This window comes from Neolamprologus multifasciatus, chromosome 22 (assembly GCF_963576455.1).
Source record: "Neolamprologus multifasciatus chromosome 22, fNeoMul1.2, whole genome shotgun sequence".
Lineage (NCBI taxonomy): Eukaryota > Metazoa > Chordata > Actinopteri > Cichliformes > Cichlidae > Neolamprologus > Neolamprologus multifasciatus.
In genome coordinates this window covers 22,709,870-22,722,459 of record NC_140459.1, presented here as the reverse complement: position 1 = coordinate 22,722,459, position 12,590 = coordinate 22,709,870, and the positions used below count along the sequence as shown (strand labels likewise).

The 12,590-nt window shown below is 39.6% G+C and overlaps 1 protein-coding gene across 25 annotated transcripts in view; it reads right to left on the bottom strand.

Annotated features, from left to right (window-relative positions):
- adgrb2 (adhesion G protein-coupled receptor B2) overlaps positions 1 to 12,590 on the bottom strand; it is a 265,546-nt gene that overhangs the window by 185,805 nt on the left and 67,151 nt on the right. For all 25 annotated transcript variants that reach the window (XM_085147628.1, XM_085147623.1, XM_085147627.1 and 22 more), the window contains exon 2: positions 4,788 to 5,691. In XM_085147628.1, coding sequence (XP_085003754.1) covers positions 4,788 to 5,676 — 889 coding nt within the window. In that variant the 5' untranslated portion in view covers positions 5,677 to 5,691. The remainder of the gene's footprint in view (positions 1 to 4,787; positions 5,692 to 12,590) is intronic.

The following is a 12,590-nucleotide window of genomic DNA, read 5'->3' as shown; positions in this document are numbered from 1 at the left end:
AGCAAAGCCTTCAAGCTCACTTTATACCGCAATAGAAATAAGAACATGACAATGTGAAATTAATATTTTTATGTAATGCTGAGATCTCTGTCCATTTTAGTAAGTGCATTTGATTAGTGTGCAAAGGAGAGTTAGCTGTAATATTTTCGGTTTTAGAAAAGAAAGAAGGGGAAAAAGCATAACATGTAAAGACCATGAGATAAATAGCACGTGGAAATAAGCATCGTCACAAACTTTCAACTGTAAATATTAGCCACATGCTAATGTGTGCACATGTATGATAGCACTTTGTATTTCCTTTTTCTTTTTCCCTTTTTCTTTTCCGCTTAATACAAAATGGTTATGTGGAAGAAATCAGGTGTGGGCGGAGACAGCTGCTGATGGATCGGAAAAGCCGGGGATCTGAGTTTTATCAGGCAGACCTGACATTCAGCCGCAAAACATCTCAGGAACTGAAATGTGCCTTCACTTGCTCGTGGTCGTGGTATAACAGTTAGCTCTAAGAATCACATCATAAGCACAAGAGTTACAAAAATATAGAGAAAAACCTTTTAAAGCATAAACGTGTTGCATTATGGCTTTTTTTTTTGTTGTTTTAGTAATACGTACATTGCAGGTCATGTGCAAGTCCAGCTTTTTAAAGTAACTAAAACTGCAAACTATTTACAGCAGTTGAGGAAAAGCCCAAGGTTACATGTTTATTAAACTGGAAAAGCAATCTGTTTGCATTACTTTCCATACTCTCTGCCATTTGAGACATTCACAGCAAATTTGAGAAAGTTAGATTTGAGAGTTGAGTGATTATTATTGTTTCGTTTGCTCCTCGAAGAGTCAGTGTCAGTAGAGGAGATTCAATTTCATATTCTGCAAACAAGTTTGTTGAATTTACTATGAACTGTTTGTCTACAAAGTACCATCTCTCCCTGCCAGCATCCACTGAGACGCCTATAGAAAAATACACATATGCGGTATTAAAGACCTGGTTGAGCAAAGTGTTACTCTAATAAACTACATAGATAAATTCTTTCTTTGCCAACTCCATGGATGAAGAGCAAACAGGCTTTTTTCACAAGTAAATACTCATCATTTGATGCCTCTGGCACTGATTAACAGCGTTCCCTCGTAGGTACCCTAGGTCATATTTAGTACAATTTGATTACTGTTGTCATGGTCCTGGGTCGAGCGACCTAGTGTTTGAGTTTTATGTATCTTTTGTATTCATTTGTGCCCTAGTTTAGCTCATCTAGTTTATTTTGAGATTGCTGTTTAGTCCTTGTTCCTTAGTTGTTTATGTCATCTCCCCCTGTACTGAGTCTCCCTGGTTCATGCGTCATGTCTGCGTGGTTATGTTTAGTTCATGTCATGTCTAATCTCCATGTTTCCTGTTTTACTTTGAAAGTCTGTATTCAATGTCAGTGTATTCAGTTTCACTTCTCCTGTCCTGTCGTTAGGTTCATGTGTGTCAGCTGTGCTCCCATGTGTGGCCACTTCCCCTGATCATCCCTCATGTGTATTTAGTCTCTGTGTTTTATACAGTCTGTGTTGCGTCGCCTGTGTTCCCACCCTCCATGTTGTCACAGCCAGTCTTTTGTATTCATAGTTATGGTTTCCTGTGTCTTCATAGGTTATCCTGGTATCACTTTCCCAGTTTAGTTATAGTTTAGTTTTGTCACTACGCTTCTGCCTTGTTTGCACTCCTTGTCTTCAGCCACAATAAAGGCTCGCTTTTCGTTCGACCTCAGTTTCGTGTCTGTGTCTGCACCTGAGTCCTCCTCACACTCTCCACACGGTCTGCCACTGCGACCGTGACAACTGTACTGGTTAAGGTCATCTTGTAAAAAAGAAGAAAAGTATATTTCAGATTCAAATGGCATAACAATGTAAACTGTGTTGATAAATTAGTTGATAAGTTTAACTTGTATTCATGACGAATCAGAAAGTTCTGTTGATTATGTATTTATCTCATCTATAAATCTAAAATCTAAAGATACTGATTGTGTAACTCGGTGTAACTAGATCTGTTTGCCCATTTCAAGGAAAAGATCTATAGAATTGTTACCTTCAGAAGTTTTAGTTGTGAGTTCAGCTAATTAGATGTCCAGTGGATTGCTTATGTAAAATTTATGAAGAAAGATCTGCAGTATATTTAGTTCCCATCATGGCTGCTCATTGCGAGTTGGCAACCCTGCCTTATTTCATCTTCTTCTTTGATGTGCTTGTTTTTATATGCTTTTCCTCTAATTTCCTAACTCTTGTGCCAAAACCTCTTTCTTTCTTTTTTTTTTTTAGCACCAACACTCGCCCATCACTAAAAAAAAATACAGTTTTTATGTGTTTCAGTTCAGTCAACTGACCTTTAACTTTTAACAGTTGTTTTAATACTCACCACTGATTGTAGCCTAATTCTGGCTGGGAATGAAATCGTATTTGTTGCGTAACTATGGAAGCAATATGGTAAATAGATGCATCTCGATGAGGGGTTAGGTCATTAATTATTATTTTTATTATCAATGAGTCTGTCTTTCTGCAACTGAGACAGACGAGCTGTTACAGAGTAGCAGTTTTACTTTTTTCATTTCAGTTTCATTTTCCTTTTATACAGATGTCGTTCTAAGGCTCAGGCCCTGTTTACTAAAGTCGAAATTCATTTCCTTTGTTCTATTTTTTACTATTTGTTTTCATCTTAAATTTAAAGTGAGTCTCTGACTCTCACCACAGCTGACAGTTGAAAATTGGCAACCATGCATTAAGGCAAAAAGTGGACCGGCACGAAGGAGAAAGCTGGCATTTAAGCTTTGTTTTTGAGTGTCTCTGACTCAGCGGGGACAAAATTGTTTATCTTTCAGTTGACAGAAAGGGGACAGGAGCAGAGTAAAGGCAAGATTATGGCTGTTACTCTGACAGCACAGCCCTGGATTTACAGTAATTTTAACATTTATGGATAATTACTGCAAGAGGGAACTGGTGAGAAAAAAATGTTTTCTAAAGAAGACCAGGGGTTGAGAACATCCTGCAGGAGTGGACAGTGGCTGGTTGCTAACTAATCTTTTTCTTTCTTCTTCTCTGCTCCCTTTAGGGGTCCCCACGGCAGATTGCGTGCACCCATCTAAACCCTATTGCCAACATTTTCCTCTCTCACGCCAACCCTCTTAATGCCCTCCTTTAATACATCCATAAATCTTCTCTGTGGTCTTTCTCTTGTCCGCCTGCCTGGCTCGCCATATTCAACATTCTTTGCCCAATATATCCACTACCCTCCTGTGCATATCTCCTATCCTTGGAGATTAAAGGTAGCCTTATCTCTCTAACTTTAACTCAAAACCTGAGCTGCTCTTCTGATACAATCATTTCTAATGCTCTCTCTTATGGTCACTGCCACTAAAATTCTTAGCATCTCCAGCTTTGCCTCCTGATGTTTTGGTAGCGCCACCTTCTCCAAACCATACATGTGACTGCTAATCAATATGTCAGCAAATAACTGTCTCATGGAAGTGACACAAAAATAAAGCTAAGAGGTCTTTCAGGACAGTGGCATAAGCTAGATATCACTGCAACCCTTAGAATTAATTAGCAGAATTGCATTATCAGTTTGACTTTTGGCCAAAACAGTTACATGGCACTTTCTCAAGCAATAGTACATCAGGTCAAGACAAAATGGTAAATGACTCACTTCCTTAATCTCCCTTAAGTATACCCTTTTCTTCCTCTATGAGGTTATAAAATGATAAACGCTCCCCTGCTCACAAAATCCGGAAGACGATAACCTTCCCACTAGCAAGGTAAAAATCTCCCTAGAGCTCTTAGTGTGTGTGTTAGTGTGTTGTTAAAGGAAGGCCAAGCCTAACAATAACCTGGTTCTAATTATTACTATGCAGACTGCAAACATGCTTATGAGGCACCGAAAGGAAAATTATTATGCAATTATGTGACCTGAAAAGCAAACTCCATCTCTGTATATCACATGCACCTCTATATTGTTCTAATTTAATTACATTAGACTAAATACTCTGGTGGCAGTGATGAAGTGAAATGATTAGAAAGCCTTAGCACAAGTGCTTGTCCATTTCTGTTTGGATTAAGCACTTATCTGTGTTGCTTGCAGGCAGAAAACAGAATTATGCGGCTGCACACACGCAAACAAATTTCCATGTGTATTGTGCGTGAAAGGATTGTCTTCTTTGTGTCTAATTCATTGATGTAGAAAAGACGGTTTGCATATTGTCCATTGGTGTCAAATCTGATCTAGTCTTAACATTCTCAGTGGATGGATACACACACACACACACAAAACCGTTCAGCATGTAAACTGAAGTCATGGGAGCCCCACCTCTTGGCCACATGGGGGAATCTCTAAAATATAGATCAAAAGGCTGAATTTCTGTCAGGCATTACAAATCTTTTGATGGAAGGTTTAAAGGGCCTCCTTTGAACTGCTTCGTTTTTTTAAATTAAAGGCCAACATGCAAAAGACAAAATTCAAATAATAAATTATCTGTCAAGCAGCCAATGTGACCCCCCTCTCGCCACCTCCACCGCTTCTCGAGGTGCTACAAAAAGGCACAATAACAAACTTTTCTTTTCCATTTGTTACTCCGAGTGGATACATAAAATAAATAACTCAGAGTGTGTTGGGTCATCTTGCGCCTTGGAGATTTGCTTTATTGCACGTTGCGTTACAAGGCCAAAGTAATTTTCACATAGGGATGTGTGCTCATGTGTGATGCACTGAAAATAGCAAGAACAGCACTGAAACACCACCTCATAAATTACAGTGAAAGGAATCCTACCTTGTCGGACATCTCGGGGCGCTATGGCGATTGCATCATTGGAATGCAGTTCGGTGACGCAACAGTCATCAGGAGCCAGTGACCCGTTACTGAAAGTGTGCGGTGTCTCTGGGAGCAGAGGAACAGGTGGTGCCATAATGTTGTGATTTGGACAAATACAGCCTGTCTGGGTCATCCCACAACCATCCCCATCAGAAACCTCCTGGTCTCCATTGTGATCAGTGCGCAAACACTCCTCGAACCATCGGCAGAGCACACCGCAGGTAAACTGACTGGAGTTTTCGTTGTTAATGAGTAACACCTCTACCAGTCTCAGCTCCAGCAATTCCTTAGATACCTGAGGCTCATCTGCAGCTGGATGTCTCGTTAGACACAGTTGGACAAAGTTCTTATCGAACTGCAGAAAGGAGTACGGTCCGTCTGAACTGGTGCGGCTGCCACAAAGATCGATGACTTCCTGATCTCTGGCTGTGGCCGTCTGTAAGTGCAGGGGACAGCTTTGATTGGCTAGGTGGTGGTCAAGGGAAAGGAGCATGGGGGAGTGTGTCCTACAAATGACAGGGTGGCGCGTGAAGCGGAGATAGAGGGAGTACTTGGTGGGATCCGGGTTTTCCAGAGACCAGGAACAACCCGGTGCCCTGGAGGGAAAAAGCTCCCTTAGGGAGAAAGAGCCATAGAGCACCCCAGCTACAAGGCTGGAGCATGGTGAGGACAAAGGCGAGGGGGCCCCCTCTGCCCCGGTGCTGGGGACGCTATCGGCAACCCCATAGGCAGCCTCAGCCAGGGCAGAGAGAGGAGCTAGAGCGAGGGCAGACACGGCAGCCAGGGCCCCAGCCACAGCCAGGAGAGAGGACAGCACAGACAGACACACCCCACCAGCAGTGTTCATCCTATGACATTCGTCCTGCAGGGGGAGAGAAGAGAGAATAGGATGGGTGAGGCGGGGATAGAGAGAGATCTGATTGGACATTAGACATATTAGGCAATACTTTCAAACAAAATCAACATGACACGGATAAAAGAGAAAAAGTTCAATATTGTATTTAAAAAAAATCACATCAAGCTGAAAATGTTTTGGACAGCTTTCTGCCACTCCTCAGAGTAGAATATAAACAACTTCATGGCAGCACTTCTCACGAAGTTCTTCAAACATACACACACAAGCACCGTCAAAAACACAAACACATCCCTGCTGGGCTGGATTAAAAGGGTTGATGACTTGGCTGTTGAGACATGCACTGTGGGGCCTGCTCTACCCTTTCCTGCTGATATGTGCACACAAACACACAGACAACATCACGTACACATACACACACCATCACCTGCTGAGAAGCTCCCCCAAGGCTCTGGCAAACTATTACCATCACTGACACAGTGAGGGTCCGCCAACAGCCTGATTTTGACTCACACAACACACACACACACACACAGCTGACAAAAAAACCCTCTATATACAGTGTTTTAGCATTTTGCTTGAAACTACTTCAATAGTCACTATATTTTTGTATTCTCAATGTGTCGGCTCCATCACCTAAGACTTTCAAGTGGTTCTGCATAATCGTGGTTTGAAGAGGATGCGTGGGAGATGGGAAATGTTTGCACCACTCTACCAATAACCTTATAGCATAATACCTACTTTTTCTTACAAAAAAATATTACTATGCTTTGAAATTCAATAAATGCCTCCAGGCAACACATACTTTTACCACAACTTTGTACTGTAAACACATTACAAAACTTTACAAAGCTACTACACAATACCACAAAAAGTCATTGATGAATTAAAAAATGAAACTGCAAAGAAAAAAAAACATTTTCTTTGAATTAATGAGCTCTATATAAATAATATGTTCAGATGCAAAGATGCAGGACTTGGGAAGCCATCTCATGAATGAGGAACTTTCTGGGCTGATGTGCTTTTATTCTTAACTTAATTGGTGCTTGACATGGTTCTCTTAAATTCCTCCAGCATCATTTCAAATGCAATGAGGTTTGAACTGGACTTTTGCAGATGTGCTTGGGATTATTGTCCTGTTTCATGACCTGTTGACATATGGCCTCACATTTGACTCTAGAACAATTTGGTATACAACAGTCATTGGTTGACTCAATGACGGCAAGGTGTCCGGGTCCTGTGTCTGCAAAACAAGCCAACTCATCACCCCTCCACTGCAGTGCTTCACAGATGGTATGAGGTGTTTGGCCATAATGCACAGCATCGCATTTGGCCGATACCAAAAACAGCATATCAGCACAAATGTGTCCGATTTGGTGTCATCTGTCTAAAGGACATTTTTCCACAAGTCTTGTGGTTGGTTCAGATGCAACATGCTCTTTTTAGAAGGGAGAGGCTTTCTCCTGGCAACTATTCAAAACAAGCCATACTTGTCATGTCATAAACTTTAACATCTAACATGTTAACCGAGGCTGAACATTGCATGTTCTGACTTTGGGGTGAATATTCCTAAGATTTCCACTCTTAGGGAATTGGCAGCTGTCATGAATGTTTTCCACTTGTGAATAATCCATCTCTCCGCGGAATGATGGACGTCAAATGGTTTGAAAAAGGTCTTATAGTCTCTGCAGTCTCTGTAGATGATTAGAAACAATTTCTTTCTCTAAGATTATTGCTGATGTCTTTCTTCCTTGGCACTGATTTAAAACACACCTGAATGCTCCAAATACCCCCGTGCCAAACCTTCCGCTTTTACAGAGGTGCTCACATTGCTGAAGATCAGGTAATAAGGAACATTTGATTAGCAGCACATGGCTGCTACTTACCCTCTTCATTCACATGGAAATAATAAGGGTGGTATACTTTTTTTTACACACTTCTGCATTTGCCTTAATTTCTTATAAAATAGTAAGACACAACTTAGCACATCTGAGGTTTTATTTACCTAATTTAAAATTTTATTTAATATTCTCATTTGATTATTTGATGTCAAGTGTATGAGCTCACAAAATGCCATCTTCTTGTGAGCCAAACTTGTGAGTGAAAGAGAATAAAAACATCCTTCAACATGGAAATTATCATTTCTCTTTCTCTTCTCCTCAGCTGTAGTCTTGGTAACTTGCTTGTAGTGGGCCCAAGCTCTTGTTATATAATCCAAATTAAACATTAATGCATAAAAGTGAGAAAAACAGTGGAATTTCTGAAATTCATGGTGTTTCGTAGATGTAAATGAAATGGCAGGTAAATCACATATGTACAACCACAAGGGCATGCCACGTGAAACTGAAATTACATCTTTTTGCACTTGCACTGGTTATTTTGGGAGTATTTTTTTTCACACTGACACGTATGGCTATCTAGAGTGCACTACATAACTATATATTGTACTTATAATGGTCAACAAGTTCTATATGGTCCATATCTCATTCTAGACGAGTGCCATCTTGGACCACAGATTTTTAACCAATAGCAAAAGAATATCTTGGTACAAATGCAAATTCTATCTACATAGTGAGCACTGACAAAATTTCATCAGGTGTTGACTTTAAAAATTCTGTTAAACTGTTTAATTATTAGTGTGAAGTGTAGCATGACAGCGCCAATCAGATTACTAAACCTTCCTACACAATGACCTACAATGTTTGTACGTTTAGAGCAACTCCACTTCCTTTAGGCTCAGATTAGTGAAATGCAGCAGTTACCTGTACTCACAGGATTTATATAAGTCTGATAAGGCCCTCCATCACTGCACATGTAGTCCACAAGATTTTGGTAAGAGGCTTACTTCACCAATGTCAAGAGGTGACTCCCCAGAGTTAGACAGCAAGAGGCACTTACGCTTATAGGTGTGAAATTTTAATGAGGGCCAAACAAAAGACAACGAGAAAGATGGAGGAGGAAGAGATGTTGAAGGAAGAAGTGAATTAAAGTTAAAGCCATTATACAACAACAGGGGAAATATGTACACAATTTGCATCACTTAACATGAAAAATAAATAATCCCCTTTGGGGTGGGGGGAAGCATTTTGTTGATGCTAACTCAGAGTGATGTACAGTGCATAAAATACTGTCACGCTCAAGGACAGTTGACCTACACGCAATTTTTCTGGACGATAAATCTGCTTCACCGGGGTCACGGGAAGGTCTCCGAAACCAGTATGTCACCCTGTTGTGCAGTAGGAGCACAGGGAAGATAAATTTTCTTTAAAAATGTCACATATGTGTAAGTGTTAATTGGTTTTTTTTATGTTTGTTTTTGTCAAAGACAGCAACCGGAGACATGTTGCAAAAACACACACATATAACATACGAGTACTTGTACACAGAATATTCATTATAGGCCTCCATTTGCCAACAGCACACCACTCAAAGGCACCGTACTTCTGTTCCCTTATCAGGCACTGTTTACTCTGGGAGGAGCTGGTAGTCGTGTGGGACAAGTAACCATAGCAACATTGTGATATTCTGTTTTTTTTCCCCCTTCTCTATTTCATCTTAGTCTTCTGTTACTATTTAGACTGGGTGTTTCTTCTACCACATTCTCACCTTGATCCCCCCCCCCCCACACACACACACACACACACAGAATGAATGATCCAAAGAGCTTTCAAACAGCACTAGTGCGAGCTATAGAGACAAATGCATTGCACAGTGGGGGGAAAGGTGGAAGGAATGTAGCATTTTGTGAAATCTGCTCAAGGATGATGCTGTCTGGCATATGACGGGGTTATAGTCTGTCACCCGTATGTTACAGACTGTCCTACTTAAATAAATAAAAAGATAAATACACAGAATGAGATAATATCTGTACAATCTGCACAGGGGACACAGGCCCTGTGAAAAACATGTCACTTAGCTGTATGAATATAATGAATTATCTATATGACAGACTTATATTTTTTTCCTTTCTGTACTGAAGGGATCGATGGGCCCTATGCTATATATCAATAAATACAGACTTTTGGATTGCTTCATTTATGTGCCAAAAATCAAAGTGTCTTCTGTAACAGACCGAACAAAAGTGAGGATAGATATAATCCAAACCATGCATAGGTTAAGAAAAAAAAAATACACACATTTTACGGATGAAAAGAAGTCAAAAGCGTTAAGCAAATTGTTTTTGGGACAATGAGCAATGAATATTCATAGAGCCACAGTCTGTGCTGGAGTAGGCCCTAAAGTGCTGTCTTCATGAGGCCATTCTGTCCCACTTCACTCTAAAACAGCACTTTACTATGGGCAGCCATAAATATTCATTAGCTTTGATGTCTTCCTTCCCCCTTCCACCTTGACATTAATGTTATCACCAAGGATGGCAAAATATGTATATCCCTCACTCCCCGTCTCACCATCCTCTCCCGCTCCTCTTGGCTCTGTCGTTATTCTTTAATGCCGTGCAAGTGACAATATGACTCATCTGATTTTTGTCCTCACCATAAAACATCTGCAAGACAGAACAGTGCTGGGGCACTAGTTTTGAAATAATATCACAGCACTAAAAAGTATCGTTGTCCTTGACTGGGATTATTATTTCACAGAGTGCTTTAAAGCATCATTAATGACAGATCAAAAATGGGTCTTTTGTCCTCGACAGTAGAGTACTGAATGTAGTTTAGGGGAAACATATACTTTGTTTCAAGAAAAAAAAAGATTTTAATGCTTTTTATGTGTTCTTGCCCTGGAACTTAAAAAAGGGACCTTATATATGTTTAGCATTTGAATTTACTCTAGCATAAAACATAATTTGTATCTATTCCTTTTACACAGCAGGATCCTTTTCCCATGATGATAAAATGGGATATTAATGATCACCAGTTGTATTATTCCCCATACACTTGTCTCTAAAAACCTCGCCTCTGTCTCCAGAAAAGCATGCTGACTTATAAACTTGCATTGAACTGTTGCTGAGCCATGCTGTGAAACCACAAGGCAAAACACCGTGAATGACTGAATAATAAAATAATCTCTGTTTAAGGATCATACTTGAGAAAACCAAAATGTGCTGGTACTGTCGACATTTTTGTGTGCAGCGTAAACTTTAGCTGAACCCACACTTACAACAGAATAATATAACATGTTTCACACGTCTTACCTCAATCAATACAGATGGAATAGTAACAGTCTCTTAAAGTAAGTAATAGAGAAAAATTATATTAAAGCATAAAGAAATGTAGCTAATTAAAATTAAAATTAAAATTATACTTAAAGTAAAAAGTCAACTTTTTAACTTCTCACGCCTTCTAATCAATTCAATTCAATTCAATTCAATTTTATTTACACAGCACCAAATCACAATAACAGTCGCCTCAAGGCGCTTTATATTGTAAGGTAGACCCTACAATAATACATACAGAGAAAAACCCAACAATTATATGACCCCCTTTAAGCAAGCACTTTGGCGACAGCGAAAAGGAAAAAGCTCCCTTTTAACTCCCTGTTGGCACAACGATCAAAATAACAAGATGACTTTTTATTTTCTTTAAGAACCAGGCAAAGACATTGATACAGGTTATGAAGCAATCAACGCTGCTTTGTTCAAAAAAAGAAAGAAAAAAACCCACCACACCCATACACAAAAACTAATCAATCATGGCACTATTGTATGTATACTATAGCATGTAAAACTAATGGATATGTTTGGCCTGAGGTCCTCAGTAGTGTAGCCCAAGCTTCAATTCTTTCAGCTTGGATACAGGAAACCTGCTTATCGCATATTCAGCAGGCATTTCTTCAGGCAGTAATGCACAATAAACCTAGTCATCAGTGCTAATTGAAAGCCATACACTAGTGCAAAAAAGAAAAAAGAATGGTCATTACTCAGAAAAGCTAAATGTACTGTGTGCCTAAGCCTTTAAGGTTCCAATCATAAATCACTGCAAGTTGAAGTCCAGCCAAGAACCTTTGTTGCATATGATTTCCCATGTCTCCCTTTCTCCCCTCAAATCCTGTCAAGTCTCTAGTTTTTCTAACATTTTCAAGTGCAAGCACAAAATGCACAAAATTACGTAAGAAAAAGAGCTTAAACCAGCAACATGAAAACAAGCTGTGAGGTGTCACTCTTTAAGTTGACATAATAGTTTCTTACAGTTATTTTTTTGCCTTCATTTAGATGTCTGCTAAATGTGTGATTAACTAAGGTCCACCTGTTGATCATGCATAGCCAACAGGTGGACCTTACCTATAGTTAGTTGTATAATTTGTTGGACAAAGACATACATTTTGTAATTTTACACATGTACACCACCAAGCTGGATTTTATATCAGAAGTTTCTGCTTAATTTTAAAGGCTTTAGCTAAAGTTAAAGTTACAGTTAGATCCAATATTAATACTCTGTTTAGTTCATTAGTTGCTAATTTTGCTAAAGAAGTGGCATGCTAAGTACTTGCTAAGTGCTGCTGGCTTTTAGATCCTTTCACTGAGAATAGCTTCTTGTTGTGCTAAAATTGATGCCACAATAGCAATGAAGCACAGCAGTTAAGTTGTGTGCTAGGAAACTGACACACTGAGCTCAAAGTTCTAAATCTCCACAAAGCTGAGGGACAGCAGAGCTCCGTAATCCCCCCTCTTCATTGTGCATCTGTCCCTAAAAGTGACTCATCTTATTTCATACATAGCTACTTGATCCAACAGTAGTGAGAATATGTTCCCAACTTTTGAACTGAGACATTATCAGGCAACAGAGAGACCTGGGTAACAAAACTAGATTATACTATGTAGCATGAGTAGCATATTTGTTACGTTGTAAGGATTCCTGTAGCACATGCGCTGTTATCTGCATATTTGACAAATATCATCATAAGAGACATGAAGATTTCTAACAGAGTATTTTTTTAAACCAAATGAGATC